General features: G+C 43.1%; 1 protein-coding gene across 1 annotated transcript; it reads left to right on the top strand.

The window, feature by feature from the left end:
- Window positions 1-16224: 16224 nt before the first annotated feature.
- Window positions 16225-17887, top strand: sox32 (SRY-box transcription factor 32; the record flags this gene model as incomplete). Its single annotated transcript, XM_082161998.1, has 2 exons — window positions 16225-16522; window positions 17304-17887. 2 exons carry the CDS (start codon window positions 16225-16227, stop codon window positions 17885-17887), a joined length of 882 nt encoding a protein of 293 aa, XP_082018124.1.
- Window positions 17888-18965: the final 1078 nt, after the last annotated feature.

Here is an 18965-nt window from a genome sequence, read left to right as displayed (position 1 = left end):
CTAATCCTACCCAAACATATAATACATCCGTAACCCCACACCACTAACTACACCTGTAACCCTGAACTACCCATGCGTGTCATATGCACGTAAAAACGCATTTTCGCGTATAAATTGCACGATGGTCCGTGTACGGTTTGATAGTTTGTTTTCCAATTTGAAATGAAATAAGCAGAAACGAGAAAACGGCCCCATTTCGGCTTGAGTTTTCGTTTTTTAGTTCACAGGCAAAAAACGAATAAATGACTTCAAAATTCGTTTTCCACATGTGGGCGGCCTGACACGCCCCCTTCCGCCGATTGGTCAAGCAAATCTGAGCATGTGACGTCATCAGTTGTCGCTCAGGTCAGGTCTGCTCAACAAAATAATAGTCCTCTACTATGGCTACAGATTCTTAAACTGTACAGGGCAGGTCCTATTGGGCTTTCTTCTGTGCAACCTTACACGTTTCACAGAAATATTTACATCAGAAATATTCATTATTAGTCTGCCACCAGCCTGTTTTATTTAGCTATGCGGAGTTAAATCTGCTGACAGCGCTGAGTGGGAGAGGCTCACTGACCAATGTTCAGTCAGCAGTCAGAGAACTTTTCTGTTAGACGCTCCGTTTTGCCACGGGATGGTGATTCACACTGTAATGCCAATCGGCTGAGGGTGGGTACCGATGATGGTGAAATACATTTTTACTGAAGCTGTAATCATAGCCGCGACCCGCGAGAATGAGACAGATGATTGACAGGACGATAGCGGAGGCAATTAAAGGCGCAAGATAACTTCTGTTAACAAAAACATAAATAAATAAAAAAGTTTAATATAAGTGACTTTGTCTTTGTTTTATTGTTTTTGTTGGTTTTAATCAAATCATTGTGAACCACAAACTGAGCCTTCGTTTTAAAGGGCAATTTCCAAATATATTAATTTTTTTTGTTATAATATGGGTATTTTATAAAACAGCATAAATAAAAACAAACACACGTAATATGTATGCCTATAGGCTAAACACCACAGTTTTTTGGTTTTGTTTGTGTGAACTTTTATCCCCAACCATATTTCTTCATGGGCTCCACGCCAGGGGTCACGCTCAGCACCCCTACTTCCCATGGTACTAACTGTGATTATGCTGACCCAGTTTATATGTAAAATCTTTGGTATATGTAATATCTAAAAACACTTTACAGTGTGATGGAAATAAACTTTTCTTAAAGCATGTTGTATATCACCACAGATTTATTGACACCCTTCTATCTGTGTTGTATACTGTAATAGACAATTGTCCTGCAGAATGATGAGGTTTTTTGTAAGAAAAACATTGCGAGCAAATGTTGAATTGTTGTTTGAAATATAAATCAACAACGTAAGAGGCTTTAGGCTGTCTGATGAACTCTGTATGAACAAACTCCCAGCTTTGCAGTATAGGTGGCACAGAAGCAGCATCTGACCCTGCATTTAGATGTACATTACACACTGTCTAATGCAGCTCAAAGGAGGCACTGTGAATTTGCATAGCAATTTCATTCTAAGAGGCTATTAAATGTGAAGTGACAACATGAAACACTACTTTCAATATATAAAAAAACACTAGTTGGTGGCAAGTCAGCCTGATAATGATTGAATACCAGTTTACTCATTTAGGCTCACAATAAGCAGATTACATAATTATACCATGGAAAAAAATGTATATATATATGTGTGTGTGTGTGTGTGTGTGTGTGTGTGTGTGTGTGTGTGTGTGTGTGTGTGTGTGTGTGTGTGTGTGTGTGTGTGTGTGTGTGTGTGTATGTATGTGTAAAGGCAGGATCACCTACTGGTGGAACCCAAACGGAAAGTAATTAATTAACACAAAGTAGTTATTAGTAAAAATGGGGGAACCTGGATCAAGTTCCTGTGGAATCAATAAATGTTCTTGATGGCATGCATTGTTTCTCGTTTTTATTGTTTGATTATACAGCCAGGACTGGACTTCCGTTTGGGTTCCACCAGTAGGTGATCCTGCCTTTACACATACACACACACACACACACACACACACATATATATATATATTATAAAAAAAAAAAAAAAAAATGTATGGTATAATTATGTAATCTGCTTATTGTGAGCCTAAATGAGTAAACTGGTATTCAATCATTATCAGGCTGACTTGCCACCAACTACTGGTGTTTTTTTATATATTGAAAGTAGTGTTTCATGTTGTCACTTCACATTTAATAGCCTGTGAAAACAGTTTAATAGCCTGTTTAATAGTCACAATAAACTGTGACCACTGTTCGCCAGCATGTGTAGAGCTGAGACATGCCGGTGTTGTGAGTGTTGTAGCGCCCCTGGAGTCTGTTCTCAGAGTTATAGACGGAAAGCAAAATTGAGAACAATTCTTGCGTTATGCACAGTTATTAACTTATGCTTTGTTATTACATTATGAGTTGCTACAGGGACTCAGAATTGTGAGATATGAACTTGGAATGGCAGGAGGAAAAGTCAGACTTGTGAGATGAAAATTAGCCTTTCTTTATTTGTTTGTTTATTTTTTATTTATTTTATTCCGTGGCGGAAACAAGCATAATTTGCATAGCACACACACACACACACACACACACACACACACACACACACACACACACACACACACACACACACACACACACACACACACACACACACACACACACACACACACACACACACACACACATCCGAGCGTTCAAAGGCAATAAAGAGATTTAAATACAGAGAGTGTGTATGACGTCAGAGTGGGCGGAGTCACTTCGGCTTTATCTTTACATCAGTTCAAACTCCTTTATACCTCATTTAAAATATAAATATATATGAAAATAAAAATGGGACATAATATGTAAAAATGACACAAGAAACGAAACGAAGCACACCAGGAAAACTGCACAATATCTCCTATGGATCTAAAACTATATTCATTCCTATATTAATAACAATTGACAATCTATCCAACATAAACAAACTCTAGAAATGAGTCCCAGTGTTTGGAGGAGAAGTTTAAGTGTTCACCCGAATATGACACGCAAGATTTAATATTCGAAGATCCATCAATGTTCCCTTTATCCCTGAAACATGTTTTAGATTAGATTGTGATGCTTTTAACCCGGTGAGAAATATGTTCTCTTACGAGAGGTTCTCTCTTATTGCGTAAGTTAGCTTAAGCTACGGTAAACTCATCTTTTCTCGAGATATGAAGCCAAAAAATTATCCTTAATTTTTATTCTTTGTCAACGCAGTGCAGCAGCTAGCAGACCTAGAGCAGGCTATCTAGCGCGCTCATTGGCTGCTCCGCGGCAACTGCAGCAGCCTACCAGTGAGCCTGGCGTGACGGCTTAGCGTATAAAAGGAAGGCTCGGAGGCTGATACCCTGATTTTCGTCTCTTCAGCGAAGCTCTCCGCATCGCTGCACTCTGAGAGAAGCCGCCGCCGTTGAAACAAGCGCCTGCAAGCCAAGGAAAGCGTCGGAGGAAGCCGGCCATCTTCGCCGCCTTCAGCCTTCTGTGCCTGCTTCGCTATCCGGCGACAAGTATCCTTTTTACTAGCGCTTCTGCTGTGTGTTCGCCGCCGCGACACACCTCTACTAAAAGAGCCGAGGCATTTGTTGCAAAATGCCTCGTATTTCCTGCGGCTCGTGCCGAGCCCATCTCAGCGACCGCCACCTTCTCTGCACTCTCTGCCTGGGACGTGACCATGCAGCCACCGCCATGTCTTCGGGCGGCTGCGAGCTTTGCGAAGAACTGCCGATGTCGACCCTGCGGGCTCGACTCGCCTTGTTCGACGCTGATACTGACACTCCGCCTGTCCCTGGGCCGCGTAAGAAGAAACGCTGCTCACAGAGACCACCGGAGTCTGATGCGCCAGCCAGGTTTTCGCCGGAGCCTCTCCCGCGAGCCTCGCTCTCTCCCTCTCCGCCCTCGCTTCCCGACGCGCAGCTGCCGGCTCCTGCCCGCACTGCTGTCGCCTCAGGGGATGAAGCGGATGAGGACGCCATCATTGACAGCTGCTCTATCCTGGCTTCGGACAGTGAAGAGTGGTCCGGATCTCACCGCTCCACCTCCCTCTTCGACCCAGGAATCTGTCCGGGCTCGCGCCAGTGTGGACGACGAACTTCTCTGCCTCCTCACTAAGGCTGTCGAGCACTTAGGCCTCGAATGGTCACCACCGAAGGCGCCCGCGTCTAACAGGCTCGACGGGTGTTTTCTGCCTAGCCGCCGCCAAGCGCCTGCCTCTAGGTCAGCACCCTTCCTGCCCGAGCTCCACGCTGAGCTTTCCAAATCCTGGAACGCTCCTTTCTCTGCGAGACTCCGCTCCTCAGTCTCCTCGACTCTCTCTCACGTGGACGGAGCCACGGAGAAGGGGTATAACCAGATTCCCCCGGTGGAACAGGCGGTCGCAGCGCACCTTTGCCCCCCATCCGCGAGATGGCGCTCAAAGTCTGCCCTCCCGTCAAAAGCCTGCAGGACTACGTCAGCACTTGTCAGCCGCGCCTTCTCTGCTGCTGGACAGGCTGCTTCTGCCCTGCACACAATGGCCGCTCTCAAGCACAGCCTCCTGCACGCAGCTCTACACAGCGCTCGTCTCGACCTCCGCCTTCGCAGCAACGACAGGGCGGCCGCCCTAGGTCGCGCTCATCCAGCCAGCACAGACCGCCTCCCCCTCGGGGCCCCCGGCCTAAGATCTCGCTGAAGCCCGAGCCTGCGAAGTCCTCCTAGCATGCGCAGGGAGGAAAAGACGGTTGGGTCCCGCCGCGGCCGGACCGCCGTCAAAACACACAACTTTACCTCTGCCAGTCCCCTTAGAAAAGGCTACTGCAGTATTGTTCACCGCAGCCAACGAGTCAGTTACACAACTCGCTCGCCTGCACACAAACGCCGTTCTCACGGCGACCCAGAGAAATCTCAAAAAGAGTATAAAGTCTGGTTATCCGGCTCACGCCGACGGTGTTATGAGTGTAGTAAATGTGCCCACACCCCAGTGTTCACCCCTACACACAAGCACGATCTCCCCTGTGTACCCCACAGAGCACACTCTCATAAAGCGGGCACGCGGCGCTCGAGTGTCAAATGTAGGAAATGTGCCCACGATCCAGTGCCCACACCTACACTTTGCCCGCTCTGTCTCACAACTGCCTCGGGGGTTAGATCACATAAAGCTCCCCACCACTGGCCGTGTTACGAATGTAAGCCCTGTGCCCGCCTACGAGCGCTCACGCTTACTGATAAACACATTAACGCCCACGCCGCTCTCGCGTCACGGGTTTCTCACTGCAAAATGTTCTCCGTCCCAAGTGACCGAGTCATTGAGTGCTGTCCAGCCAGTTATCGCTATCAGCGAGCTCCCGTTCCCCAGCATCGACACCGCGCGCACCGCGCAAATTGCTCTGTTACGAGTCCCCTATCCCGCGCAGTGAAGCGGCCGGGACCCAGAGGCCATTCGACCCCTAGCCATGCACGCGAAAGCGTGGGAAGCTATCCCGGGCGTGTCAGAATGGGTGCTGAACATTGTGAAACGGGGCTACTCGCTGCAGTTCGCTCGCCGTCCCCCGCGCTTTCGAGCACGGACCGAGACGAGAGTGAATACAGAAGCGGCCCATCTGCTTCATACAGAAATAGCTAAACTATTATGCAAGGGGGCGATAGAACGAGTGCATCCTTCTCTGACCGAGACGGGCTTTTACAGCCGTTATTTCCTCGTTCCCAAGAAGGACGGAGCTCTCAGACCCATATTAGATCTGAGATATTTGAACAAAGCTCTCATGAGACGGCCGTTCAAAATGCTCACAACCAGACAAATCCTCGTGCAAATCCGCCCGAGGGACTGGTTTATTTCTCTCGATCTGAAAGACGCATACTTTCAGATTCAGATTATACCCCGTCACAGGCCATTCTTGAGATTCGCCTTCGACGGTCAGGTATATCAATATACCGTCCTCCCGTTCGGCCTGTCTTTAGCACCCCGTACGTTCACGAAGTGCATGGACTCGGCCCTCGCTCCCCTGAGAACACAGGGCATGCAAATTCTGAACTATTTGGACGACTGGTTGATTCTAGCGCAGTCAGAGGAAGAACTCATATCCCACAGACAAGCGCTTCTCAGCCATCTGAAAAGCTTGGGTCTCTCGGTCAACTGGACCAAGAGCTCATCAATCTCTTTTTTGGGAATAGAGCTGGACTCGGTGGCTATGACGGCCAGACTGTCGACACAGCGCGCGCGCGCGCCGTATTCGACATCTCGCCGCGTCTTTTCAGGATGTTGGGCCACATGGCTTCAGCTGCAGCGGTGCTTCACCTGGGCTTACTGCGCATGCGCCCGCTTCAGCGCTGGCTGAGAGCGAGAGCGCCCCGCAGAGCGTGGATTGCCGGCGGCTCGCGAGTCAGTGTGAATCAGGGCTGCGTCTCAGCCCTGCAGCCCTTGCTGGCGGCCGAATGGTACCAACGGGGAGTTACAATGGGAGTTATCTCGCACCGGAAAACGATCTCGACAGACGCCTCCAACCTAGGTTGGGGGGCGCTTCTCGAGGGCAGACCGGTCTATGGCCTCTGGTCAGACCGGGAGAAATGCCTTCACATAAACTGTCTGGAGATGCTAGCGGTCGAGAATGCACTGAAACATTTTCTCCCATACCTGCGAGGACACCATGTACTAGTTCGCACAGACAACATGTCAGTGGTGTCCTACGTGAACCGTCAGGGCGGGATCAGATCCAAAATCCTCTGCGCACTGGCGGAACGCCTCCTCGTTTGGGCTCAGGGCTCACTGCGCTCGCTGAGAGCCGCGCATGTGCCCGGTCACCTGAACGTCGGCCCAGACAGACTGTCCAGAGACAACGTTCCCCCCGGGGAATGGTCTCTGCACCACCAGACAGTCCAGCTTCTATGGCGCCTGTTCGGCAGAGCGAAAGTCGACCTCTTTGCGTCAGACGACCATGCCCACTGCCCGATATTCTTCTCGAAGAGTGAGGACGCGCTGGCCCGAGCCTGGCCCAGCCTCCCGCTGTACGCTTTTCCCCCGATCTCGCTGTTACCCCAGGTGATCGGGAGGATCAGAGAAACGCGCCACTCAGTGCTCCTCATAGCCCCGCACTGGGAGAACCAGACATGGTTCCCGGAATGAATGCGGCTGGCAGACTCAGCCCCATGGCCGATCCCGGTGAGGAGAGACCTTCTCTCTCAAGCCCGCGGTTCGATCTGGCATCCCCATCCAGAGCGCTGGTCTCTGCATGCGTGGACAATCAACGGATACTCGTTGATTTGCCAAAAGGGGTCGTGAACACGATCACGCAGTCTAGAGCCCCCTCTACGAGACGGCTCTACGCGTCAAAATGGTCTGTGTTTAACAAGTGGTGCACAGGGAAAAATTTAAACCCACAAACGTGTGGGGTTTCGTGGGTTTTGTGCTTCCTTCAGGAGTTGCTGGACGTGGGCAGGTCCCCCTCCACGCTCAAAGTCTATGTTGTGGCTATTGCAGCGTTTGCTGACTCGGCGCGCGGCCGCGCATTAGGAAGGAATGAATTCATCATCCGCTTCCTCAGAGGAGCCAGGAGAATGAATCCCCCGCGGCCCCCCTCGATTCCGATTTGGGATTTGTCTTTGGTCCTAGAGGCCCTGAAAGCTTATCCCTTCGAACCTTTGGACACTGTGAATCTGAAATACCTCACGTTCAAAACCGTTTTTCTGATAGCTCTGTCTTCAGTTAAACGCGTGGGTGACTTGCACGCGTTATCAGTTAACGCGGTGTGTCTTGAGTTCGGTCCTAATGACTCGATAGTCATTCTCAAACCGAGACATGGTTACGTCCCCAAGGTGATGGGCACTCCTTTCAGAGCGCAGGTCATTTCCCTCTCAGCCCTACCGGCATCCGGCAGCGAGGTTGATAGTAACCTCCTCTGCCCTGTCAGGGCTCTGAGGAATTACGTCACGCGCTCCGCCGCTTTCAGGCGCTCGGAGCAGCTTTTCGTTTCGTTTGGAGGGCGCACCAAGGGTCTCGCCGCCTCGAAACACAGTCTGTCCAGATGGATAGTGGATGCTATTGCGGCAGCTTATGCGTCCAGAAACCTGCAGTGCCCCTTGGGCATCCGGGCTCATTCCACCAGAGGCATGGCCTCATCGTGGGCTTGGTCCAGCGGGATTTCCATTCATGACATTTGTACAGCGGCAGGTTGGGCCTCCCCCTCTACATTTGTTAGGTTTTATAACCTGGAAGTTCCCGCCCAGCAGGCTAAACTTCTATCAGTCTAAGTCGTGTGTATGGCCTGCCCAGACTTTCGTGCGCGGGCTACTTACTCGATTTAGCTCTCCTGGTTGAGCTGCACTAGAAAGGGTTATGTCAGTATCTGTATAGACCGGCCGAGCCACTCTACACCCCCTAAATGTGTGCTTTTGAACATGTGCTGGCCCACTCTGTCGGCCACCTGTTTCCCACTTATCAGTGTTCCCCGGGCTTCCCCTGGGACTCATGTAGTGGATGCTGGGCGCGCACGGCGTTGACAAGGGGTTCCCGTAGCGTAAGCTAACTTACGCAATACGAGAGAACCTCTCGTAAGAGAACGTAATCGGTTACTAACGTAACCTCGGTTCTCTCTAGAAGAGGGAATGAGTATTGCGTAACCCGCCGTGCTCGCGCCACGAGCTCATTTCGCTTCAGTCGACGAAAAGCAGGGTATCAGCCTCCGAGCCTTCCTTTTATACGCTAAGCCACTCCCATTCTGGCGGGCTGTGGCGCGGGCTGTGGCGCGGGCTGTGACGCGTGAGGGCGCGACGTCACGCCAGGCTCACTGGTAGGCTGCTGCAGTTGCCACGGAGCAGCCAATGAGCGCACTAGATAGCCTGCTCTAGGTCTGCTAGCTGCTGCACTGCGTTGACAATGAATACAAATTTTTGGCTTCATATCTCGAGAAAAGATGACTTTACCGTAGCGTAAGCTAACTTACGCAATACTCGTTCCCTCTTCTAGAGAGAACCGAGGTTACGTTAATAACCGATTACGTTTTATTCAGTTAATTATTTGGAAACGTTTTTAAATAAAATTAAAAGCAAATGCAAAGTTTTGGGATCGGTAAGATTTTTTAATGTTTTTAAAAGAAGTCTTTGATTAAAAATTCAACAACAACAAAAACAGTAATATTGTTAAATATTATGACAATTTAAAATAACTGTTTTCTATGTGAATATATTTTAAAGTGTCATTTATTCTTGTGATTAAAGCTGAACTGTCAGCATCATTACTCCATTCTTCATTTTTTTCAGGATTCTTTGATGAATAGAAATCTCTATTTCATATATTTGAAATAGAATCCTTTTTAACATTATAAATGTCTTTACTGTAACTTTTGATCAATTTAACGCATCCTTGCTGAATAAAAGTATTGATTTCTTTTATTTCTTTCCCCCCAAAATAATCTTTGACCCCAAAACAAAAGATTCTATTACAGATAAATGCTGTTCTTTTAAACTTTCTATTCATCAAATAATCCTGAAATAAAAATGTAAATAACTGTTTTCAACATTAATAATAATCATAAATGTTTCTTGAGCATCAAATCATCATATTAGAGTGATTTCTGAAGGATCATGTGACACTGAAGACTGGAGTAATGATGCTGAACATTCAGCTTTGATCACAGGAATAAATTACACTTTACTGTATATTCACATAGAAAACAGATGATTTACATTATTATAATATTTCACAATATTACTGTATTTATTTATTTTTATACCATGGTCTGGGTGAATACTCGATTCTGATTGGCTGCAGGGTGTCCATTAAAAAGTGATAATGTACACCTAGGAAAGGCGTCCCGTCAATTTGCCTGATGACAGTTCTAAATGATTGCGCTGGCTCAAACTCACTGATCAACTGCTGCGGTCGGGTCGCTGTTGCTTGGCAACGCCTGTATACGGGAGATATTAAATAGTGCGCTCGACTTAATAAATAAAAACCCTCACGATTTTTACTCTAAAACACATTAAAGTATTATTAATTGATTAAATATTTCTTTCTTTCGTAAGTGACCATGGTATAAGCGGGTTAATGCCCTTCGAGGTGTCCATTGTCAGGTATTAATGGACTTCGGCGGAGGCAACCCGCCTCGCCGTCGTCCATTAATACCTGATAATGGACACCTCGTCGGGCATTAACCCTTACGTATTAATCAAATAAATGCATCCTTGATGAGCAGAAGAGAGTTTTCTTTGAAAAACATTAAAAATCTTACAGATCCAAAATTTATTTATTGAGCTTTAGAGATTTTAGATTGTAAAAACCTAATAGGCTTATAGTTTTACCATCATTTTTTCTCGTCATTAAAAAACAATCCACTGAAGCTGGACTGAACAAACAAACAAACAAACGAACAAACAAACAAACCTGAGTTATGAAAACTTCCCTTTGAATATATAGATTTTTCGGACCCCAGTGGCAGATCTAGTGATATTTGTTCTTATTTTAATCATAAACATGCTTAATAAAGTTACACAAACACTACACAAAGTTCTTTTGCTGGCGCTTTATAGATCAAAATGATTTTAATAACCTACAATGTAATTCCAAGAATAACCATAAAGCCAATTGAACCCTTATCTCCCATTGTTTGATTTTAGGTGCTATTTTCTACATTTCTTTTGTAATGTTCAGTTGATTTGCTTGTTATTAGTTCACAAACAGTCGCATTATAAATCTGAGCCAATTCTGGAATATTATCCGGTCAAATAATTATAATAACAACCTCTTTTAGTGTTTATTTCTAAATGAGTGAAAACCTGAGGAAAGCGAGATATAGAAAGTGAATATGAGACGAAAGCGCTGAATATGATAACTAATGTTCTGGTTATTTCTCACTCTGATGTCTCTGAAAATAAAGCTGTGACACATTAAACTTTATTTGTATGATGGGTAAATACCGTATTCACAATATACCTTCAATTCAAACTTAAGGATGATATGACGAGGAGGATTATATGAGGATTTCAATAACCGATTATTATAAGATCTGTGTAACGTCTTCATCTCAGGCTGAGTGTGTGTGTGTGTGTGTGTGTGTGTGTGTGTGTGTGTTACGAGTGTGAGTGTGTGTGTGTGTGTGTGTGTGTGTGTGAGTGTGTGTGTGTGTGTGTGTGTGTGTGTGTGTGTGTGTGTGTGTGTGTGTGTGTGAGGAACAGAATACAGTGATATACAGTAGTGGAGAAGTGAACAATAGAGCGACTGATAACATCGTATCTCTGAATAACAGCAGTAAACACTTGAGCTACAGTAATACTGGTGTACATCAAAAACCAGTTCAGATCCACTCTATACACCAGATCCAGATCCAGAACCAGATCCAGAACCAGAACCAGAACCAGATCCAGATTTATAAACAGAGTTTAAGAGTTTAGGAGTTTGAGAAGATTGTGTTCTGCTAATGAGGCCCTCAGGGGTCCCGTAATCCACTGTGTGTTTGAGGAGGAGGCGTGTGTGTGTGTGTGTGTGTGTGTGTGTGTGTGTGTGTTATCTGACTCACTCCTGCTGGGCCAATACAATACTAGACACACACACACACACACACTGATTCCCGGCTCCATCAGACACACTGTATTCGCTGATCTCAGACTGGAGATGTTCCTCTCTTCACTCTCGCATCTCTTCAGATCTCATCATTAATCATCATATCCTCTCAGATAAAGCATGATCTGCTAATGTTCATATGACAATTGAACATTATGTCAAAACATCAGCAAGTTTGGCTAAACGTCACAATCATTTGTTAACCAATAAGTATCCATTACTTCAGTGAGCTCATTGTTTCTGCCTTAAATTATTACATTGTTTAAATTAATAAATGTTTAGCTAACTGTGGTTTTGTATGTACATTTATTAAATACAGTTTCCTCTGTAAACTATCATCACTGTAAACGTTAATATATTCTCTGTAAAGCTGCTGTGAAACGATGTGTATTGTGAAAAATAAACTAATAAATGTGAATTGAATTGAATTGAATATGAAAACATTATTTCTACACATTCAGAACATCAGTTTTGAAATGTTTTAAACACATTTTTTCTTCTGTGAACTTTAAGAGAACATTCCAGTTTATAATTCTACAAACATCACTGAAACAAACCCGTAAACTTCTTCCAGAAAGAGTCTATAGTTTGATCTCAGATCTCAGGGTATCCAGAAGTTTGAGTTCAGGACACTTTATGGAGATGACTGGGAAAAACATCCCAATCCAATGAGGCGTAACTGTGGATTCTCCCGTTTCTTGCTCACACACACACACACTCCTGAGCAAAAACAGCTGAATATTTAGTGCTCTTTGAATAGCCATAACCATTTTAAACACAATCAGTGGTCAGGAAATGAGCAAGAATCACTGTAGATAACGTGAATTAGCACAGAATCAGAGTGAGTGTTGTTCCACTCAATGTAAATGAGGAACATCTCTCAGTTTAATGTGAGAGACAGTCTTCTTCTGTAGAGAAAGAGTCTGATCCAGATCCAGATCTCAGTCGCTCCAGAAGTTTGAGTCCAGGACACTTTATCCCACTGAGATGACTGGGAAAAATGTCCCAAATATCCAGAATTCCAATGAGGCGTAACTGTGGATTCTCCCGTTTCTTGCTCACACACACTCTGTCTCCTGTGGGGGGAAAAGCTGAATATTTAGAGCTCTTATAACCATTTTAAACACAATCACTGGTCAGGAAATTAGCGAGAATTACACAAATACTGTAGATAAAGTACATGAGCACAGAATCGGCTTCGACTGGATGAAGAGTACGTGTGGTTCCACTCAATGTTAATGAGGAGAATGTCTCAGTTTAATGTGAGACACGATATTCAGTCTGGACTTGTTCTTTTTCAACGCTAGCACCTTCGATCCTGTTTCAGAGTGTGTGTTCTCCAGCTCCAAACACTGGAGGATGAACGGCCAGAACACACTAAAAGTTTCTGTTTTCTGTTGTTGTGTTAGCGGCCCGTAAGTTAATAACTAATGATCTTTGTGACGGAAGTGAATCAATCAAAACTAACTTTATCTGGACAATAACTTTATTCTAGATCTGCTGTAAAGCCTAAACAATCTGTTACTGTAATCTCCTATTATCACTGTAGAGCTGCTGTGAAACGATCTAAAAACGCTGTATAAATGAAGGAGACTCGACTTGTTCTCAAGCCATTTCTTGCTTATCTTCCCAGTTTGGTCTGAAAATAACATCGGATCCTCGTTGGGAAGCAAGACATTCCGTATTACAGTATTAAATGACTTTTCACAGTGAAATTCCACTTCCTCCATTCAGATGCATTTATTTCTCAACAGATATTCGCATCTCCATTCAACTCACTCACATATTCAGCCAAAAACGTCCTTCTGTGTGATGTTTTTCTGAGACAGCAGTGGCTCTCTCAGTAGCGCTTGACCAGTGGTTTGTGGTCAACACTATTAAAAGCTTAGTGCTGATCCATCTGGGTTTGGCCCTTGTTTTTCCCAGCGGAATGAAACAACATTGTGTTCAGATTAAGACAAACTCAAGATTATCACGTTCTTATAGATAAAAACACTACCTGGATCATGTGCTATCCATCACACACCTGCATATCCAAGAACAATCATAAAAACATTAATAAAGGTTTGCCGGATAGTCAGGAATAGATGCGAGTCTATGCTTTTAAGCAAACTTTAAACAATAACTCTCAAATGCCTTTTTTTTTATTATTATTTTCAAAACAACCGAAACTAACATTATTGTATTCACGCTGAGTCGCGCGAACTAATTAACAAAAGCCCATTATCGCTGTTAATAGCGACGCGAGCGATCTGACGCGCGATGTGGATTCAGTCGCTAATCTAGCAGTGTGAACAACCTTCAGTTTTCAGGGAAAAGGAATCATTTATTAGTGTAAGCATTAAGACACAAAAGACGCATGTTTATTGGTAGCCTATAATGTTATTTCGCACTATTCTGATTTAAATCCTTAATCTATAAAGCGCATTCCCGTTTTTTTGGCATCTTAAAACTGTTTTATTTATTTTATTTTTTCATTTTAATATCGGTTCATTGCACGCTGAAAATAGGCTTCACTCTAAAAAATGCTGGGTTGTTTCAAATCAGGGTCAAATATGAACAAACCCAGCCGTTGGGTTAATGTTTTTAAATTAAATTAAATGTTTTAACCCAACGGTTGGGTTCGTCCATATTTGACCCTGATTTGGGTTGAAACAACCCAGCATTTTTTAGAGTGAAGCCTACTTTCAGCGTGTGAACATGCACTAATATTATTATTAATAGGCTATATTGATAAGATCGTCTTTTGATTGAGTAAACGAATCAAATCAAACCTTAAGTTCATTCATCTCATTCTCGTCGAGTTTAATGTTATTACGGCTCATCTTCCTCGGTTCATTTCAATTCAACAGCTTTTCATCATAATCATCAGGAGATCGAATTAGTCTCCAATTCACATAAACTCAATCATGAGGGTCTCGTGACTCAAATAATAGAAGAAGACGCTCTAGTTGAATTCGATTATCCTCAGTATCATTAGACTGTCTAACATGCATTATTCTGAGATCGTATCGATTAACGAACAGCCTCGCTTCGCTTTGTCAAAGACAGGTTTCGTCAGATAAAATCTAAACCTTGATCATTGCCTTCATTGAATTAACCGAGCGGCTATTTCTGATCAGACGAGTCTGTGTTTAATCGAGGTGTCAAAGCTTTTCATGATTCTATTATGGCGGAATCACAAACACAAGAGTCTGAGACAACAGGTGCACCAGACAGACGAGTGTGTGTGTGTGTGTGTGTGTGTGTGTGTGTGAGAGAGAGAGTGTGTGTTTCAGGTAAACCCTATACGTTATGGGGATATAATGAGGACAATATCCAAAATCTTGGTTCTTGAGGGGGTCCATTTTTTGGTCCCCATGAAGAAAACCACTTATAAATCACAATAAGGAATGTTTTTGAAAATGTAAAAATGCATTAAGTAATGCATTAATGCATTAAAAAAATGCAAGAGTTTGTGTGTGTGTGTGTGTGTGTGTGTGTGTGTGTGTGTGTGTGTGAAGGTACAGTTTGTACAGTATTACAACCTTTATGTCTATGGAAAGTGGCCAAAAGTGATATTTTTTAATGACCCAGTTTGATTAAACCATCAGCATATATGAAGAAATGTTTACATATTTTTTTTAAATATGAGAGAAGAGCAAAGCACTAAATTCAGTTAATTTATTTATCCGACAAAATCATCTGCCAAAAAAGGCAAAGTAGCTTCAGGTTTTATTGTACTATAACAATTATTGTTGATTAACTTTATAAAAGTACTTGACCTGGTAGCCTTAACATTTTGAGTTCATTGAAATTAAAACTAAACTGAGTTAATACAATGAAGGAGGTTTAATCAACGAAAACTCAAAATATGATGTTTTCTGAACCCAATTAATTATCCAGGTTGATTTGACAAAAGAAAACAAATTTTAAACACACTTTTTACAGTGTGAAAAACAAAAAAAATGCAAAGAAAAACAAAAAGTAAACTCCAACTACAACAATCAGTTATTAATATTTCATGGGTTCACTCTTGTTTTTGTTCATGATTTCTGGGCCAAATTATGACTGCAAAATATGGCATGTCTCAATGATTTATAATCACAAATAAAACAACTGACTCCAATAAACTTGAAAGGGTGGATATGTCAGATGTGTGTGTGAGTGTGTGCATGTGTGTGTGTGTGTTTCAGATGTCATTTGGTCAGGCCACATCTTTGAAGGACACGATGTGATCTTGTAGCCTTTGTGAGAGATTTCTTCTCCTTTTTTCTTTTCTTTTTTTTTTTTACATTTAGAGAAAAATTGTCTAAAAATCCGGGGAATATAATTCCAATCCCAATTTTTAATCCCAAGAGGGATACAAGAAACAAACTGTTTTATTGAATTTTCGGTTTAGAAACTTGATAAATTCTTATCTTATATGTTATTTTAGCCTAAATTATGGTTTCTACTGACTATTAGTATTTCTAGCAGTCCACAAGCAATGGATATGTCTACTAATTTATAAAATAATGTTAATATTTTTTTATTCACATTTCGTTATCGCGCGCGTGCACATCGGCGTTATCACTGAGGTGAAACTTCCCGCGCTTCTTCACACCTTTAATCCACTCCTCCGCCGCTGATTGGCCCGCGCTCCCGTTAAATCCCACTGGATCCCAGAGATGGACCAGGACAAACTCCAGCATGTTCCTCGACCGGATCCTCCCAGAACTTCAAATTGACACCGCCAGAATGATGCTCGAGAGTCAGCAGTGCCGCGTCGCGTCGCGTTGCCCGGTGTCGCGTTTCCCGGTTTCGGGTCCGTCGAGCCCGGTGTCGGTGGGTTCCGAGTCCTGTTGCTCGAGCCCTGAAGCGAAGACGCTCGCGGAGGCTCGAGTGCGACGCCCTCTGAACGCGTTCATCATCTGGACCAAAGAGGAGCGTCGACGCCTCGCGCAGCTCAACCCGGACCTGGAGAACACGGACCTCAGCAAAATACTCGGTGAGTGCTTCATTACAGCATCAGTTACACCGGAATATGCGTTTCTTATCGTTCACTAATAAATAGGCCAAAATAAATAAAAACGGAAAATGTACTGGTAATTTTAGGTTATAATTATTCAGTAACTTTACGGAAATTTCCATTAAATCTTAAAACACAACATAATACAATGCGTAATTCAATATGCAGGTAAAACACCTGTAAAAAAAAAATTTTTTTTTTTAAATACGGCAAAAATTCCAACCCGATATCATTGCAATTCGTACGAATTTTATGAGGTGGCTTATTCGTACGAATTCGTACGACCTCACTCGTACGAATTTATACGATTTTTGCTCAATTTTCTGCATATTTTACAAGTTGCCCAAATCGTATGAATTCGTACGAATGACCTACCCCTGACCCCGCCACTAAACCTAACCAACACTGGGGTTTAGACCCAAAAAAATGTTTTTTGGGGGGTTGGGTTTAGACAAATCGTAACAACCAAACCGTTGGGTTAAAATTTTTTATTAAAAAATGTAACACAACTGCCAGCTTTGTCCATATTTGACCAAAATTTGGGTTAAAACAACTCTGCATTTTTCAAACATTATCAAACACTGTAAAAAATTAAATAAAATAAAAAGTCTGTCAAAACAACACTATCTCACGACCTCACTCGTAGGAATTGTCTAAACCCAAACCATAACCCAACCCCTTATATGCATATTGAAATAAAGTGAGCTGAGTGATAGCCTATTACTGTTTAAACTAAAACTTTGTGTGTGTGTGTTTACAGGAAAGACATGGAAGGCCATGTCTCTGGCAGAGAAGCGTCCTTACATGCAAGAAGCAGAACGACTGCGAGTCCAGCACACCATTGACTATCCCAACTACAAATACCGGCCCCGTCGACGAAAGTGCAACAAGCGTGGCACTAAAATGCCTTCAACTGAGAACATCAACTCTCCAAGCACTAGTTTCCACCTCAGCGAAAACTACAGCTCTCCAAGCGCTAGTTTCCACCTCAGCGAAAACTACAACTCTCCAAACGCTAGTTTCCACCTGAGTTATATTCTTCAAGGTCAAGCCTCACACTGGCCATGCACGCTTCCACACACTGGGTTTTCACTGGAGAACCACTGTGAGACGACGACATCGCATGGAAACCTGGCGTATCATAACTCCTGTTTCTCGCAGTCGAGCGGGCCGGAGCTCTGGGGAACACAGGTGTGTGTAGGAGGACCTTCTCTGGAGTTTTACCTGGACCAGGTGAGATCCGACATGCTGGACCAGCTCGACCGCAGCGAGTTCGACCAGTACCTCAATCCTGGAGCACAACACACTCCCAACAGAGACTCCAGTGCTGAACGCTTCCAGTGAACCAACAGTGTGTGTGATAAACAATGTTTATTTATTATATGGGTAACATTTTACAATAAGGTTCATTAGTTAACATTAGTAAATGTATTAACTAACAATGAGCAATGCATTTGTTCCTGTATTTATTCATGTTTGTTAATGTCAGCTAATAAAAAATGCAGCTGTTCAGTGTTTGTTCATGTTAGTTCACTGTGACTAATGTTAACAAATACAACCTTTGATTTTATTAATGTATTAGTAAATGTTTAAATTAATATTAACTAAGACTAGTAAATGCAGTAGAAGTATTGTTCATTCTTAGGTCATGTTAACTAATTAACCTTATTGTAAAGTGCTATCATTATATGCAAATGTTGCTGACATGCATGTTGAAAAATCATGACATTGTTTACCTTGAGTTCAGTGTGTATTTATAGATTTTTTATTTTATTTGTGTAAAGTTTGCTTTTTTATGATGTCATAAATAAAATATCTGATCAATCACTTTAATGTTTTAGATTAACTGATTTAATATCTGAATGGCATGCAAGTTGCCAGACAACTTATTGATATATAAAAAAGGAAGATTTTATTTGTCGATGTATAAAACTTAATTAGTTAGCTTTGTGAGGAGGAACTGATGTTTGCTGTTTTGCTCACGCCTTTCTGTCAACAAACCCTCCCCTAAAATCCCAAAACACATATGAGTCCACTGAACAAAGTTTCTCAGATTTATGAAGAAACTTAATACATCATGTGCTTAATGCTCTACAGAGAATTACTGATGTGTTAGTAAATCAGTCATAAAGCATCAGTATAACACATGAATTGTCTTGAGGCACTAAGGAGTATGAGGGTCATTCCTGGTAATCAGTGCCTTTTGGCCATCACAAAATGTAGTAAATCTTTCAAAGAAATGTATGATAGGGTGATGTAAAACATTTGAAAAAATACTCTGGTCAAGCTTGGGTAAATAAATGTAACAATTATTAAACTAAATTAATTAAATGGAAGACCAAAAAATGTTCACCCTGTTATTTATACTCTCTTGTAAATTTTCATCGTCACTGAATTATTAGCATGTTTTGCTGATTTTATG

This window comes from Leuciscus leuciscus, assembly GCF_965113295.1.
Source record: "Leuciscus leuciscus genome assembly, chromosome: 2".
In the NCBI taxonomy this organism is placed as follows: Eukaryota; Metazoa; Chordata; class Actinopteri; order Cypriniformes; family Leuciscidae; genus Leuciscus; species Leuciscus leuciscus.
The sequence above is the reverse complement of the archived record's forward strand: the minus strand, read 5'-3'. Positions and strand labels throughout refer to the sequence as shown.